This window comes from Zosterops lateralis (genome assembly GCF_965231275.1).
Source record: "Zosterops lateralis genome assembly, chromosome: 3".
NCBI classification, from domain to species: domain Eukaryota; kingdom Metazoa; phylum Chordata; class Aves; order Passeriformes; family Zosteropidae; genus Zosterops; species Zosterops lateralis.
In genome coordinates this window covers 56,052,093-56,067,700 of record NC_139764.1, presented here as the reverse complement: position 1 = coordinate 56,067,700, position 15,608 = coordinate 56,052,093, and the positions used below count along the sequence as shown (strand labels likewise).

Below are 15,608 nucleotides of genomic sequence, written 5' to 3'. Positions count from 1 at the left end.
TCCTGGGATACATGTAAAATGCTAATTTTATGAGTTAGATATTGAAGAGGTGCCATTAGTTTTAGAAGTCATATTCCCACTTCGCTCTTCTCATAATCACTGTTACAAGGAAGATTACTGGGATGACCATAACAATAAAGAGGGGAGAAGTCTTTTGCTTTAGTCTGGAGTTTGAAAAGACCTTGGCGTTTTTTAATTTATTTTGCACTGGACAGCGTTTAGGTGTATGGTCAGTGCCTCTGCTTGCTATTTATAAGATGTTTCTTCTCAGAAAATATATAGATCTGGGTCTGGAGTTTTTTTAACTGAAGGAGCTGTTTATTAACATCAGCAGCCCGTCACAGATGAGATTGTGGGGGCGGTGTCTGAAAAGTAGAAGCAAGATAGGGTGGAGGATTGAACCTTGAGTCCACCCCTTTTTGCTCACTGCTTTGCTGCTCTTCCCTATTTAGCCTCTCCTTTTTCACGAGAAACTACTGAACTTGGAAGAAAAGCTCCACATTTCCATAGTCATGGCACTCTTTTCTTCTCTCACACCAGTATTTATAGCCATTATATGTGTTTTGCTTGGGGTAATAATGAAGAAGACGAATGGAGAGAAGGAAAAACGTGACACTAAAACCAAGCACCCATCTCGCCCATGGGTGGATGAAGATTTAAAAGATGGCACTGACCATCCCTTAGAAGAAGAAGGTAAGAGAAATCTTATCCAAACACTTTCATTGTTTGAATTTTATCTGCTGATATGAATAAAGGAGGTGCAATCTTCTGGACTTCTCCACAGTGACAGCAGTGCTCAGTGCAACACTGCTGCTGTGCCCTGAGCTTGTCAGCTCCCAGGAAGGAGGCAGTCCTCATGCCATGTCACTGCTGGTGTAAATCTCTATTTCCTCCAGACCCCACAGATCAGAGTGCAAGGAAAAATAAAATATATATATATATATATTTTTTTTTTTTATTATTTTTTTTTTTTTTTTTCTCAGAGACTCCTGTCTGTTCTTCTGTACAGAAGATCTCAGGCCTATGAAGGGACTCTATGGACAGTGTAAGGAAAGAGAGGAGATCCTGCTGAATTCCTCACAATTCCCCAGGCCTTATTAGTGTGAGCAAAGGGAAGACCTGAGCAGAGTGTTTCTCTCTGCATTTCATTCAGTGCAATATATTTGGTCTCAGCCCAGCTATAAAGTTGGAAATGGGTTTATTACTGTTTTTACAAAGGTCCTCCATTTGTGGCTTCTGAGAATGTCAATGACAGGTTTGTTGGGAGCTGTGTTGATCAAATATTTAAGAACAAAATGTGGTGGTGGTGATAATCTGTTCACTCAGCTGCATATTTGAACTTGTACAAAATGCCCTTTATTTTCATTAGCTTTTTCTGATTCACAGTTTGGACAAAAGTCTAAGCACAAAATGTACCCTTCCTTCTCCTTACTTCTTAACTATTCTTCTTAATAAACCTAACTACCCTCCTTAATAAACTCACTTTATTTCTTTGTGAAATAAAATCTACAGACTTCAGTTCCTATCAATTTTTTAAAGTTGTAGTTAATGCAGCTCTTTTTTTTTTTTTTTCCCCCTCCCTCAAGTTGGTCTCAAAGGCTTTTTGAGAGGTCTGTCTGGGTTATTTTTTTCCCCATAATGACATTTTCCCTCAGTCTGCTTCTAGGAATCTTAAAAACTTACAGTTCTTCTGCACATAAACCTTTTTCTAAGAAACTTTATAGCTCCTTTCTCAGTGTTCAGTGTACTTTGAGTTAGTGTTGTTTATCAGTTTCTGAAAATAGTTGATACCAGGAAGGGTTTAAATCCTGTTGACTGTTTTCCAAATATATAAAATTTCTTTACAAATCAGTTCATGTGTTATATTCTCCTTGTTCAATGCAAACTAGATTCTGTGTTAAATTATCTCATAATTTCTTTGTCACTAATGGCTTACTACTTCAGTTAAATTGCTGCAAATCAGAATTTCTGTGGGTAGTTCCAATGATAATTTATGAATTCTCATCTTAGACTATAGCTGTTTCTATCAGTTAAAACATTTAGATCCTCTACATAAACAAACCAATTAGGTCTTATCAAGGAGCCTCACTGCCACAACTCCATACATAAAATTTTAGTCTTTTATGTGTTAATTGCTTTCCCTGTTACTCAGGTGCTGAATTCAAAATGTACTTGTTTAAAATTCCTTGCAAAAAATTTAGACAGGTAGGCATATTGGTACTGTTGCTAAGGTTTTTTTTGCTTTTAAATAAAATCTTTCTCAATATACCATGTCATCCAATTTTAAATTTTCTTGCTATTTTGTTTTTGGTAACAAATAATGATCTTTCCCTTAATGGTGTGTAATTCAAGCCAAATTCTTTGTAAAACAGTAGTGTTTTTTATCTCAAGAAATATTAAAATAATTTCATCATTCATAGGGAAATTTTTCTTCAGCAAGGGAAAGCCCAGCCTAAGTGAGAAGAGTAGCAATGGGGAGAAGAGTTAGTAAGGATCTGCTGCTTTGCTAAAGCCTTAATTGAGGATCAAAACATGTTAACCTTGTTGTCAGTGTTAAAATTTTCACTGACTGCACTAGATGCTGAAATGGAAGCATGGATGTAAAAAGAGAAATTTTTAATAGTAAAGAATACTTTACCTGCTGTGTAAATTCTGCTATTTTATTAATGTATCTTACTTTATTAGACAAGCTCAGTTCTACTTAAAGGCCTCAGGCTGGCTTGTGCTTAAAGATTAAGTTCCTCTGAAGAGAATTTGAGTTAGGTAACATGAAACATTCTTAAAGCCTTGTCTAAAGCTAGAATGTAGGACTGCCCCACGTGAACAAGCTGAATTTTCAATGGTCTCCTGAATAGGAAGGGGCAGCTGAAGACCAAGCCTTTTGATTCATGTATCTGACCAAAGCAAGGTCTATTTGCTGAGAGAGTGAAGCACTCTACTAGAAAAACAGAAAAGCACTGACCTTATTTGTTGCCCCATGAGCCTCCCCTGAAGTGGAACCCTCAGGGATGCTTCCCCTGAGAAGGACATACCTTTGAGCAGCAGAGCATTCAGTGTAAATGGCAGAACTGCTTGGGCAGACTCACTAGGGTCACTTACTGGCAATGAAGGGTAGAATGGTGAGGGCCAAGTGGTCCTGAGCTTGTCTGTGTTGTGTTTTCCATAGCTGAAGAGATGGATGTTTCTCAGAGCAGCCTGAAACCCAGTTCTTTTATTGAGTGCAAAGCACTCAGCCCATTTGTTTAATGCTTTAACTGGCAGTACTTCAGATTTGTTTGTATGCCCATCGATCTTGTAGCTTTTTTCTTCATTTATAAGATCCAGAATTGAGAGATTGTTGTGCTGTGGATTGGCAAGGACACTGATGATACGCTGCACTTAAAGACTACAAAGCAAGGCACAAAGTTCCAAATGTTCCATCTCTTCTGAAAATGCACTGCTGGTTGCTTGTGATACCCCTTATAACAGACCTGTCCCACTTAAAAGCATTTCTCCTCTCCCCAGTTTCAAAGACTTCCGATATCTTAATAATACTACTACTGACATGGATGAGGCAGTAGCAATTTAAACCTCCTTTTCAATGACAGTCCATGTTTTGTATCATTTAGGAACACAGGACTTAGATGGACACAATGCATTAACGTGTGTATCTCCCTGCCACTGCAGATACATCCAGCCTTTGTCATCAGCTGAAAGAACATGAAAACTGGACTTCTGTGATTCCTTTTCCTTAACCTTGCTGAAAGGCAGGTCCAGAATGGGTTAAAAACCCTCCTCTACCTTACTGTCTGTCCAAACTTATTTAATACTACTGTATACATATTTGATCTGTTCCATCCTTTTGATTTTAAAGGATTCTCTTCCAGCCCTGGTATATACCCTCCTGTGGTTTATGGATAGCAACCAGATTACGTCTCAGCTTTCCTTATACTAGATTTTCTCTTTATATAACAGCCACTTTATTTCTCTTAAGATCATAAGAAACCTCCTGCAAGTATATTCCAGTTGAGGTGATTTTCACAATATTTTGGTGCTGGGTTCTTTCTTCCAGGGTCTGTGCCTCTCCCACTTGCTACTTCTTTTGCTTAGGATCCCTGACCCACTCTTGAGTTTTCCAGGATCAGCCTGCTTAACACTATTTATAACCCACTAGTAGGGGTAATCCATCTCTTTTAGTTCCCTATTAGTCACACTCAGTTCAGGGCTGGATTCACTACCGGGATTCCTGCAGTGGCCCATTTTGCAGCAGTCTGCCATTAATCAGACAAAGAACCCACAGGGTCAGCAACCCAGCATTTAAGACCAAAGATGTGAAAACTTTCTTTATGTGCATTAATTTTTTTCTTATGCACATCTTTACACTAGAAAAGAGAATTAGAGAAGAATTGTATGCTTAGGAGGCAACTCCCTAGAGAAGAAACTTGTTTGGAAAGCAAATGCAGTAGTCTTGGGGTTTCTCAAGGATCAGTCTCAGGACCAATTGTTAACATTATCTAGTGGTGTTTTCATAAAACCAGGGAGAGTAAAAGTGAAATATCCTAAAAACATACAACTGGAAGCCAGCAACACAGAGAAGTGTCAGTGTAGGTAAAATAAGTGGCCAACAGAAGGGAAATGACAACTTGTTGTTCTCAGTATGAGTTTTTAATTAAGAACTCATGCTTCAAACTGAGGTAAAATTTATTACATGATTTGCAGGCTGATTATAACCTCCCATATGGACTGCTGGGAAAAACATAATCATCATCCTAAAATGTATCCAGAGAGGAATTTCTGATAGAGATAGAAAAATAGAACTTTTAAAATGAGATTCTATTTGGGATGTCTGAGACAAAACCATTCCAGATTTACTTAAAAAGCAGGAAGCTTGATGACTACTATAAATGGGCGACAGAATTGATGGCAATCTTGAGAATGTGGCTAACAAGGCAATAGACTTGCTAGCAGGGTGTCTGTTGTCCATCAAATGGTGGAATACAAAGAGATATAAACAAGACACTTGTGGCATTGTATAACGTGACTGTACAAACAGGAGTATGTCTAAACACAGCAATGAGAGATATAGAGAGCGTGCACTAAACAGATGGTGCTGATAATGATTTAAAGTTAGCATATGGATAATGTTAACTGCTAAGAAAGAATGGCAGACACATGGTGGAAAAGAATATATAATAGATTAATTTATTTTAAAAAAATTAATTTGCCAGGAGAGTTTTGGTTTTGTGTGTCATTTCCTGCACTTCTAGGTCTTCTGCTTCAGCCAGTATTCCCTTGTTGAGTGTTTTGAGGCTTTCCATTCTGATTAGCCATTTCACTTATGTTGAAAATCATTGAAAGTACAACTCTTTTTTCACCTTATTATGGAGTTGAACCAAACTGTTCATCTTGACCAAACAGCAGCTTCACTTTTCTTCTACTTACATGGGAAAACCCCCCCACAACACAAAACAAGCAAGCATGCATTGCTGTCTTACTGGGTGTAAACCACAAAGGGAATTGCCATTATCACTTTACCAAGAGGCACCCTTTTACTTCTGACCGTGCAAGATGATCACAAAAATATTTTTTACAAGGGCTCACTGCTTTCCATTAACCTGGAGCCAGGTCCTTACAGACTGTGACCAAGAGTGCTTAACACAGGCATGAAATGCTAAACAAAACAAATTTTCAGGGTGAATTATTTGTACACTAAATTAAATGTATGTTGTTCAGGGACCAGAACCATTCCATTTAGATTCAATTTATGAAACTGGATTTATTTCACTCCTTTGCACAGGCTGAACTACACTTGTGAATATTTCACTGCTTTTAAAATGAACAAAAAAACAGCCTGGTCTCTAAGGCAACTGCATACTACTAAAACACTGAAGTAATTGCTGTTTGAATTTGTGCTGGAGATGGCTATGATTTGGGAATAATACCCTAATAGCAACAGAAAAAGAACTGGAATATTTTTTCCTGACTCAGCTCTTTGTAGGAGATTGCCCAATACTATTGACTAGTCAAAATGTAGCATTTAAATGGCTTTAACTTCCACATCATAGCTGCAAAAAAATGCTATCTGTGCTGATTCTAGGAATATGGGGGAGAAAGAGGCCTCAGAGACAACAGAAGATTCATTTTGTAATATAAACAGACAGATTTCAGTGAAATGGAGAATAATTTTGAGTTCTTAAATTAAAGGCAAGAAACACACAATCCTACATTTGATGTGTTGTTATCCTAAATATAGATGCCTGACATCCATTTCCTCTTATGCTGAAAGTATCAGGAAACCAAAGAGCTTAACCACAAAGTCACATTTCTGCAGCGCCAAAACTTGCAATGCTTCTGCTATGAAATATGAATATGGAAAAAGTTGACATTCAGCTCTTCAGAGGAGATTTTACACATATTGGTAGTTAAGCTCTCTCCTTAACTTCGGTAATTTAATTGATTTTTTCCTTATTAAACAGCTCAAGAAGGAACACACATGTTCACATTTACTTGCTGAGAAAAGTGGGCTGGAAGCCTGTCCACATTTTCAATGCTGTTTCAGTTTGTAACCCATTTTTACAAGCAGGCTTGCAGGCTGAAGTGGAGAAGGTAATGACTTCTTTGTGGATCACACTTGCTAGAGCCAGCCAGGACACTCCTGCCTCTTGGTACTTAAACAAAGTATTTATTCAGTAGCTGGAGCTGGGAATCAAGGAGTTGTGTCAACTGGAACTTTAGACTTTGCCTTACTGGTGGAGTAGAAGTGCAGTGTACGTCAGTGCAGGACAAGGTGCATTACGGTGTGAATGCCAAGGATATCAACAGCATCCTCCAGAAAAAAAAAAAAAATCCCTAATCACCTGTGTTTTCTTGCAGAGGGTGAGGAAGAGTGGCAAGGACTTGAAGAAAATGTTGCCCATGTCCCCTTCACTGGCGAGCGCTACTCTGAGGCCGAAATGATTAAAAGGTCACAGACATTCTATGAGCTTCTAAATAAGAGGCGATCTGTCAGGTTTCTCAGTGATGAGCCAGTCCCCAGGGAGGTTATCGAAAATGTCATCAGAACAGCAGGTAGGTACTGAGTGGTTCAAGGTCTGGGAAAAAGAAAAAAAGGATCAGCATTGCTGTTCAGCTGTGTAACTGCAAAGGTGGTGTGGAAAAGCCAAGGGAACTGGAATTTTGCTCATGGTCTTCCTAGATTCACCTGTAGATGGAAGCATCTGTACCCGTAGCACCCATTGATTGATTGGAAATTACTCAGCTTGAATGACTGTATGTCAGAGACTGGCTTGGAGTACTCCAAATTCCTTTGTATTTGCAGTTGACCCATAAGGGAAGAAGCATGAAAAGGGAAGGTTTTCAGTTGCAGTTCACCCATAAGGGAAGAAGAACAGCATGAAACAAATAACTTCATTTTCAACTTTAAAAGATGTTATTTAAAAATAATTTGTGTGCTTTGTCAAGACATCTTTCAAATAGAAATACTGAAGTGTTTTCTCAAAAATGCCAAGCCATGTGTACTTCACATGCTTTAAAACTTAATGCTTGATGATGATATTTATCATATATGGGTTTTTTTTTGAGGTCCCCCCACAAACAAATAGATTAAATTGTCTCAGCCATGCAAAATATTTCAGTTGACGTAAATGGTTGGTGCTTAATAAAGGGAAAGAATTTCCGTCTAGGACAAAAAACCTTTTCCAGTCCTTCCAAGGGTACTGCCAGACCCCTGTTGCATGATGGGAGTGTTATGCTGAGGGCCCTAATAGAGGTTATTTGACTGAATGTCAGAAATTGATTATCTTTGTTGTTGAGAATTTATGAGTATCAAGTCATTACTGTCACATCCTGGTCTAATCACATCTCTGCTTTAGTAGCATTGACTTCAGCCAGGAGTGGTCTTGACCCTCATGATTTCTCTTATTCTACGAGCCAGCTGCTGCTACTATAGAAAATATTCTCAAGCTGCTTTAGAGAAAAATTCAGTGGCCTTTAGCAGGGTTAACAATCTAAAGAATCTTCACATTTGAGGTGCATTATTTTCCCTTTAAAAACTGTAAGCAGCTTTGTTACTGCACTGTAACGAGTCTCCATCTCCCTCTAATTAACTAGGAGTCATTAAAACACTGAGCATGTTTTGGCAAATGCAGCAAAGCAAACAAGCCTGGCGTGCAGATGAAGTACTTAGTAACCCTGAAAGCTTAAGGCTGTGTGGAGAAAAAGAAAACAAAGGGAAGCATGAATGCCATCAGTTTTTACCCCCAAACCTGAGGAGGGGTAAGGTTCACAATATAAAAACATTTTCATATAAGAGAGTTCAAGCTGCTTATTCAGTGTTTCTTGAACTAAATTCAGTCCTTATTATTGCATGCATTCAGTTCTTCAATTATTTTTAAATGTGTATGAGGGACCAGAGAGATCTAAGCTGTCTTCTTAATCTATGTATCTGTGAACCTGCGCAGATATATATTCTTCAGCTTCTGGCTTTTAACTTCTAGGCAGTTAAAATATTTCTCCAGTGGTGTTGGTGAGTGAGCAAGTACAGATTTAATACGTGCACACCTATAAACACCAGCTGTCTTTGGGACAACCAACTCAAACCTGTATGCTCTATGGCAGATGTCTTGTGTTGTACAGCTCCTTATCTTTGTCAGTCAGTGACAGCTTCCTGCAGGAGGTCACTTAGTCTTGTTTTCCTGAAAGCCATTATTTTCACCCTTTAGCTAAAACCACTTGTCAGAGTTGGCTGTGTATTCAGACAAAGCTCTGCTTTTGGTACAACACTTTGTAATAACATTTCTGCATTCATATATATTGCACCATATTACTGTCTCATCATAAGAACCACCAAAAAAGGAATTTTTTACAAATTGTTAACATTGGCTTCCTGTAAGATGGCAGTATTAAAGGACTAACCTTTGTTCTTCAATGGGATTTCACATTCTTTGAGAAAGAAATGAACGGGATTGTCTGCCAGAACTTAGTCCTTTTCTTCCCATCTCATCTACTTGCTTTCCCATTGCTCAGCTGGTCAGCCTGAAAGCTCACAAGGAAGAGCTGTCACTTCTCACTGCCCACCCTCCTTCCTGGGTTTCTACTTTTGTTCTTGCATGAAGGTACTTCACCTAGTGGAGCACACACTGAGCCCTGGACCTTTGTGGTAGTGCAAGATCCGAATTTAAAACATAAGATTCGTGAAATTGTAGAAGAAGAAGAGGAAATCAACTACAAAAAAAGGATGGGAGACAGATGGGTTAATGACCTGAAAAGATTGAGGTATGAAAAGTCAGTTACCTAAGAGGTGTGAAGAGAGCTGTTGTTTCAGTGTAGGAAAGACTTTTATAATTTTCTATTTCTTCCTCCCTCTCACTTTTAGTATTTTTCTAAAATCCATGTTTGGAAACAAAAACTTACAAATATGTGTAGAATTGTGCCTTGGTGGCTGGTTCATAAAACTGCTTCCAGTAGAAGGGATTACATGCTCTCTATTTTGAAAGTTTTCCAAGCACTTGGCTCCATCATTATTTTTTCCTATGTAAGCTCTGCGTCTGAAACACTTGTCCCAGATTTTTTCTGTTGTTTACCAAACAGTCAAGCTCCCAAAGTCAGTGGAAGGTTTGCTACCAACTGAGGAAGCTCCAAAGCCTTTCCCTATCCAAGTGCTGAATTATGCAATATTAAATTGTTCCAAATGCCCTCTGAAGTCAGACTGACTTGCTTAACTTCACACAATGGGAAGATGTCTACTGAGTCTTGGCTTGTCAAATGGAGCCTGGTCACAAAGCTTTGTAGGGCTGACTTCCCCTACTTTTTTGATAATGTTACTATTTTTCAGGTTTTTAGGTGCTGTGCAAATTTATGTACTATGCAAACAACTAAATGCCAGAAGTTCTTATGTTTTGAATGAGACCAGTAGAAAGCACTCATTTTCTTGTCTAAATCCAATGTCATGATTATCATTTAAGAAATTGGAAACCAAATGAATTGTAGCAGGGATGAAATACCTAGGAACAGAATAATAATTTTTGCCATTGGAATATATTTAGACTTAGACTTTAGACAAAAAAGTTTTGAACTTTTCTGACAGCAGGCTTCCCTGCAATGATAAAAAAGTTGACACTGCTGGTAACAGGCAAATCTGCAAAATTCCAGGAATTAAATAATCTCAAAGGCAAATGCTCATGAGACCAGTTCATAGATAAGAGGTCAAGAACTCTCTCTTATTTGTATGCAATTCCACTCTTCAGAGTGAGCACATCAACCCCTCAGCCAAATCTGTTAAAATTGAGAAGTCCATTCAAGCTTTTTTTTCTTTCTGAAATGTTTCTATTTAAGCCGATAATACTTAATCCTTTGCAGTAAATGTTCTAAGGTTTAGTTTATTGCTATAATTGTCAAGTACCTTTTAGTGCCCCTTTGCAGACAGTAAATGTAATTTACAGAAAAGCGAGAAGGTTGCAAAATAAATGTCTTAAACATTCTTTTGCAGAACAAATTGGATCAAAGAGTACTTGGACACTGCTCCGTATTTGATCCTCATTTTCAAGCAGGTATATGGGCGACTTCCAAATGGCAAAAAGAAGACCCACTACTACAATGAAATCAGTGTTTCCATTGCCTGTGGTATCCTGCTTGCTGCACTGCAGGTAAGTTGACAGAACCAACATATTGTGAAGTCAATGTTATTAGTTTGGATTATGTACCAAGACTCTTCTGCCCAACGAGGGTGGGAACTAGTTTAGATTTTAATATTTTCAGTTCCTGGCAATATGTCTTAGTTTTGAGTTTTAAAGTTATTCTACACAGGTCTACATCTGAGAAGGTGATTCTATCCTCAGTACTGGTTAACAGGAAGAAAAATATAATGTAGCTTCCAGAGTTGTCACTCTTCTCTCAGCACAGGCTTCAGCCCCTGTGGTTTCTGCCTTATGCTAACAGGGCTGACAGGCTCTTCAGACTACCCAAGCATGACTGTGTGGTGCCACACTGGCCCCTTCTTTTCAGTAATCCCTATAAAACAGCTTGACACCAAACCACTTTTAGTATACAATGCTGGAAAAAAAAAATTCAGGGGCATATTCCAGAGAACAGGCTGTACTATTTCAGTCAGTCTTTCTGAGGCATTTCTGAAAGTGAACTGATCTCTAAAGCTCAGCATGTTTGACACCAGCCAGTTAGATTTTCTCAGTGGTTTCTCAGTCCTAGGTTCTGCTTCTATCTGATGTACTCACAGAAGTGTTAAATAGAGAAGCTATTCTCATAGTTAACCTGGCCTGTCAGCAAGATAACAGCAAGGTGCCTCCTCTTATATTAGGCCAATTTCCTACCAGGCACTGCCATTTCTCCTCCATTCTGTTTTGAATGACACTTTCTTTCGTGCATTGCTGCTCCTCAGGCAGCACTCAGCACCATCAGTATTAGCTCTTCTCCTCTTGAGAAGATCTTAGAGATTACTTAACATGACAGGTGCATTTCCTGGGCACCTCTCCCTGACTGACTTGTATCTCAAAGCCTCCCCAAATGCTTGCACTGCGTAGACAGAGAGACTGAAATCCACATGTGCAGCTCTCAGGAAGTGACTCAGTTGTGTGGTCACACCTTGGATGATGTCAGCTTTTTATTGTTTGCCCAGATTTTTTAGGACTTTTGTGAGATTTTGAATGAGAGGAAGAGTGATGCATAGACTTATTTTGGGATTCTGATGTAATCCATAACAATGGCCACTGTGAGAGATGCCAACAGACTCCTGTGACAGGTTCTGAGGCAGAGCCTGTGCCCCCTGTCCCTGCAAGGTACAGCTCTTGAGGAGAAACTCAAGTGTTCACAAGGCTGTAAAGGCATCTTCCTGCCAACTCTATGGAGGCAAGAACTGAAAGAATTCTCTGTATGAGTCAGATCACAGAATCATGGAATAGTTTGGTTTGGAATGGATGTTTCAAGATCATCTAGTCCAACCACCAGCACCATGGGATGACATTCCAATCATATCCCCACAATTGCCTCTCAACTTCCCTGTGGCCATGGATCCCCCATCACACTGAGCATGGCAGGCAGGCTCTGGCTCTGAGCAGCATCCATGGCAGGCAGACTGTGCAGTCGCTGTGGTGGAGAAATGCTCTACCACTCTGTAAGCAGAGCACGCATCTTTTATGGTGCCACTGGGGCTGTTAGTAAATCAGGTGCTCTAGCGCCTGCAGCAGGTCTAAGGGAACAGCATTTCTGGACTAGTTGACAGAAGGATGTGTACAGGAGTGGTGGGAACAAGCACTACAACTAAAGAGCACAGGCCTGTGTCTCACTGTCACTGTCTGTCTTGCTGCAGAACGCGGGGCTGTACACAGTGACCTCCACACCCCTGAACTGTGGCCCCCAGCTGCGGGTGCTGCTGCAGCGCCCAGCGAACGAGAAGCTGCTGCTGCTGCTCCCCGTTGGCTATCCCAAGAGAGACGCCACTGTGCCTGCGCTGACACGGAAACCGCTGGAAGACATCATGGTGCTCATGTGAGCCCCGTGCCAGGAGACCATCCCTGCTGAAAGCTGGCATTGTCACTGCTGTTTCTGTGCATCATCCCCCTATGTTGCCTTTACTCTGGCTGTTATACCTCTATTTCTGTTCGTGCTCTTAATCTACTGACAGCAGTGAGCAGTCAAGCACTGTGCCTCAGACAGCTGCTGTTACCTGTCTGACCAGGGCATTGTTCCATTGGATATGTACAATGACATTTAAATGGCTTTCATCACTTGATTTTTCTCATGCATTGTGGGGACAAATCTCTTCTTGAACTGGAATATATATTTTTTCCTTATAGTTTTGTGATTGCCATTACACAGTTATTTTAACCTAGGGATTTTAATGAAGGTTGTATTAAAAGATACAAAGAGGTCAAACTGAGCTGTCTTATCTTGGTCAGTGTGTACTGTTTAAATGCCCCTTCCCCTTTACTGTGTTCAGCTATGTGTAGAAAGATGCCATTTTCCTCCTATACAATAGGATTTCTCTACTTGATTGATCTCAAAAACTTTCTCTACACCAGGCTTTTTTAAGCTATTGTGGCTACGAGTGTCTTAGTTTGGGGGAAATTTAGTGGGAACAAGGCATACAAGCAATTTGCTTGTTACCCTTTATTTACACATGTTCAGGCACAGTTAGATCATGCGGTACCCATCAATCGTGCCCCCGGCACTTTGCTGCTTCCACTGGAAGCAGCGCAGAGGGAACTACTATTCTGGTTATCCTGTTCTTACCTACAGCTGTACCAGTTTAACAGCCTGAAACTGAAACTGCTTTGGAGCCCCTGACAGGTGGGAGGAGCTGTCCCGTCAGCCGCAGTCAGGGATTCGGGAGCGCTCTGGAAGGGCTGGCGCTGGCGCTGCCCGGGCGGGCAGAGCCCCCTCGTGGGGCCGGCAGCCAGAGGGGAAACGCTGGAAGAGACGCGTCCTTCCTGCAGAGCTCTCTGTTCTGAGAAACACTTCCCCACCCTGGTCTCTGCTGCCTCCAACGTCAGGCACATTCAGCCAAATTGGCTTCTGCCCTCCTTGAGGGATGAAATGCAGGAGAGCAGTGCCGTAGGAAGGGACCTGGGGGTCCTGGTCCAAGGCAAGTTGAACATGAGCCAGCAGTGCCCTGGCAGCCAGGAGGGCCAACCCTGTCCTGGGGGACATCAGGGACAGCATCACAGCTGGGCAAGGGGGTGGATTGTCCTGCTCTGCTCTGAGCTGGGGTGGCCTCACCTCCAGTGCTGGGGGCAGTTATGGGTGTCACAATAAATAACATAAAGTTGTTAGAAAGGCTCCAAAGGAGGAACAACAAAGACAGTGAAAAGAAAGGACCCGAGGCCTGAAGCGTCAGGGAGGTTTAGGCTGGTGTTAGAAAAGGGCTCTTCACCCAGAGGGTGGCTGGGCACTGGAACAGGCTCCCCAGGGAAGTGGTCACAGCACCAGCCTGACAGAGTTCAAGAAGATTTGGACAGTGCTCTTGGACACTCAGTGTGACTCCTGGGGACTGTGATGTGCAGGCCCAGAAGCTGGACTCAATGAGCCTTGGGGCTCCCTTCCAACTCAGGATATTCTATGATTCTGAGTTAACTCACTCCTTATCTAAAGTCTAACCTTGTCTAGTGGAAGGCTCAGTAAAGGGACTGAAACTACAGGATCTTTAAGGTTCCTTCCAATTGAAACCATTCTATGATTCTACAAGTCAAATCCCATTTACCATCACTTGTCAGCTGAGCAAGTGGAAGGGATAATATTTTGCAGAGGGATAGATTTTGGCCGTGTCAGTGCCTCTGTCACCTAGTGGGAAAAACCGTTTTCCTCTTGACAGACCATTTTGCTGGCATGTAGCAGATATGGTGACTTCATCTGTTGTACTAGCTTGTTTCATGTTCTTGATGGTACAGCTATGGCAGGAAATTTCTTATGCAGGCTTACATTCAAATAAAAAAAAAAAAATTTAAAAAAAAAAAAAAAAAAAAAAAAAAAAAAAAAAAAAAAAAAAAAAAAAAAAAAGGAAAGGAAGTCCTTAGTCTACATACTGTCAAGGTCTAAAAACTAGTAAGGGAGATAGGTATGAGCTGAACCAAGTGAAGGCTGATAAGCTGCAGGTGCCCAGCTATCAAGAATACATATTAAAGTCACTCTTGCACGTTTTCCTTCTGTGCAGATACTACTGTGCCCCATCAAGCCCCTTCACAAGCAGTTTGTACCTGCTGGTACTTCTATGTTTTAGTTCTGAATTCTCATCAACAGAGGGAGGACTGAATCCCTGTCATGTTGCAATCTTTCCTACAGAAATAAACTCTCAGCTACAGAAATAAATTACTTATGCCTGGTCTCAGTCTGAAAAATAGATGACACTCAGAGAAACTTTACTAAATTAATTCAGTTTCAAACAGCAGGAGCTTGCATATATAAGGCTTTTTCTAGTGTGTTTTCATAATTTTAAAAAAATGAACTAAAGCAGTTTTAAAAATACACAAAAATTGTCACAATAATAAGCCTTGGTATATACCAATACACCTCTTCACACCAAAGAAGATTAATGGTTTTCTTTTTTTCTCTATGTGTTTATTCTGGATATTAAAGTACACATACCAGTTTAAAAACTCAAGCCCTCACACCTACTAAATGGGAAAGGTCCTATCCAAAAAGCATTTATGGAATCATGAAATGTAAGTAAAATAAGCTTCTTTTTTCTTCTTTTTTTTTTTTTTTTCCCCTTCCTTCAAAATGCTTATTCATATGGAAATACTTCAGTAGTATTACTACTGCTGATGATATTGCAGAGTCTATTGTAAAGCATGTTAGTACTCCTGTTGTGACAAACCTACTTGGAATTGCCACTGTTCTCTAATAAGTACACTGTCTTTACTTAAAATACAATTAAATAATAATAAATTTTGCCTTTCCATGCAGCACACTGTTAAATAAAACAAATGTTAGCATTTAAATTGTTTTACATTTTACTAGGGGTACCTAGTTGGCATATGTTCAATTTCAAGGTAAAAAAATAGGCAAAAGGACTTTCCCATGTTTTCACTAGTGTCCATTGCCTGTTGGCCTGGTGCCACCCATCTCCCAGAGAAGTCTGACTTCATCTTCCCTGTATCCTTCCATTAGGCAGCTGCAGACAG

The 15,608-nt window shown here is 40.3% G+C and overlaps 1 protein-coding gene across 1 annotated transcript; it reads left to right on the top strand.

The window, feature by feature from the left end:
• The first annotated feature begins 400 nt into the window (after nucleotides 1–400).
• Nucleotides 401–15,213, top strand: IYD (iodotyrosine deiodinase). The gene is made up of 5 exons (XM_083858189.1): nucleotides 401–693; nucleotides 6,853–7,047; nucleotides 9,093–9,252; nucleotides 10,466–10,622; nucleotides 12,299–15,213. The coding sequence occupies exons 1-5, from the start codon at nucleotides 513–515 to the stop codon at nucleotides 12,479–12,481; spliced, it is 876 nt and encodes a 291-aa protein (XP_083714315.1). The 5' UTR covers nucleotides 401–512; the 3' UTR covers nucleotides 12,482–15,213.
• The last annotated feature ends 395 nt before the right edge of the window (nucleotides 15,214–15,608 follow it).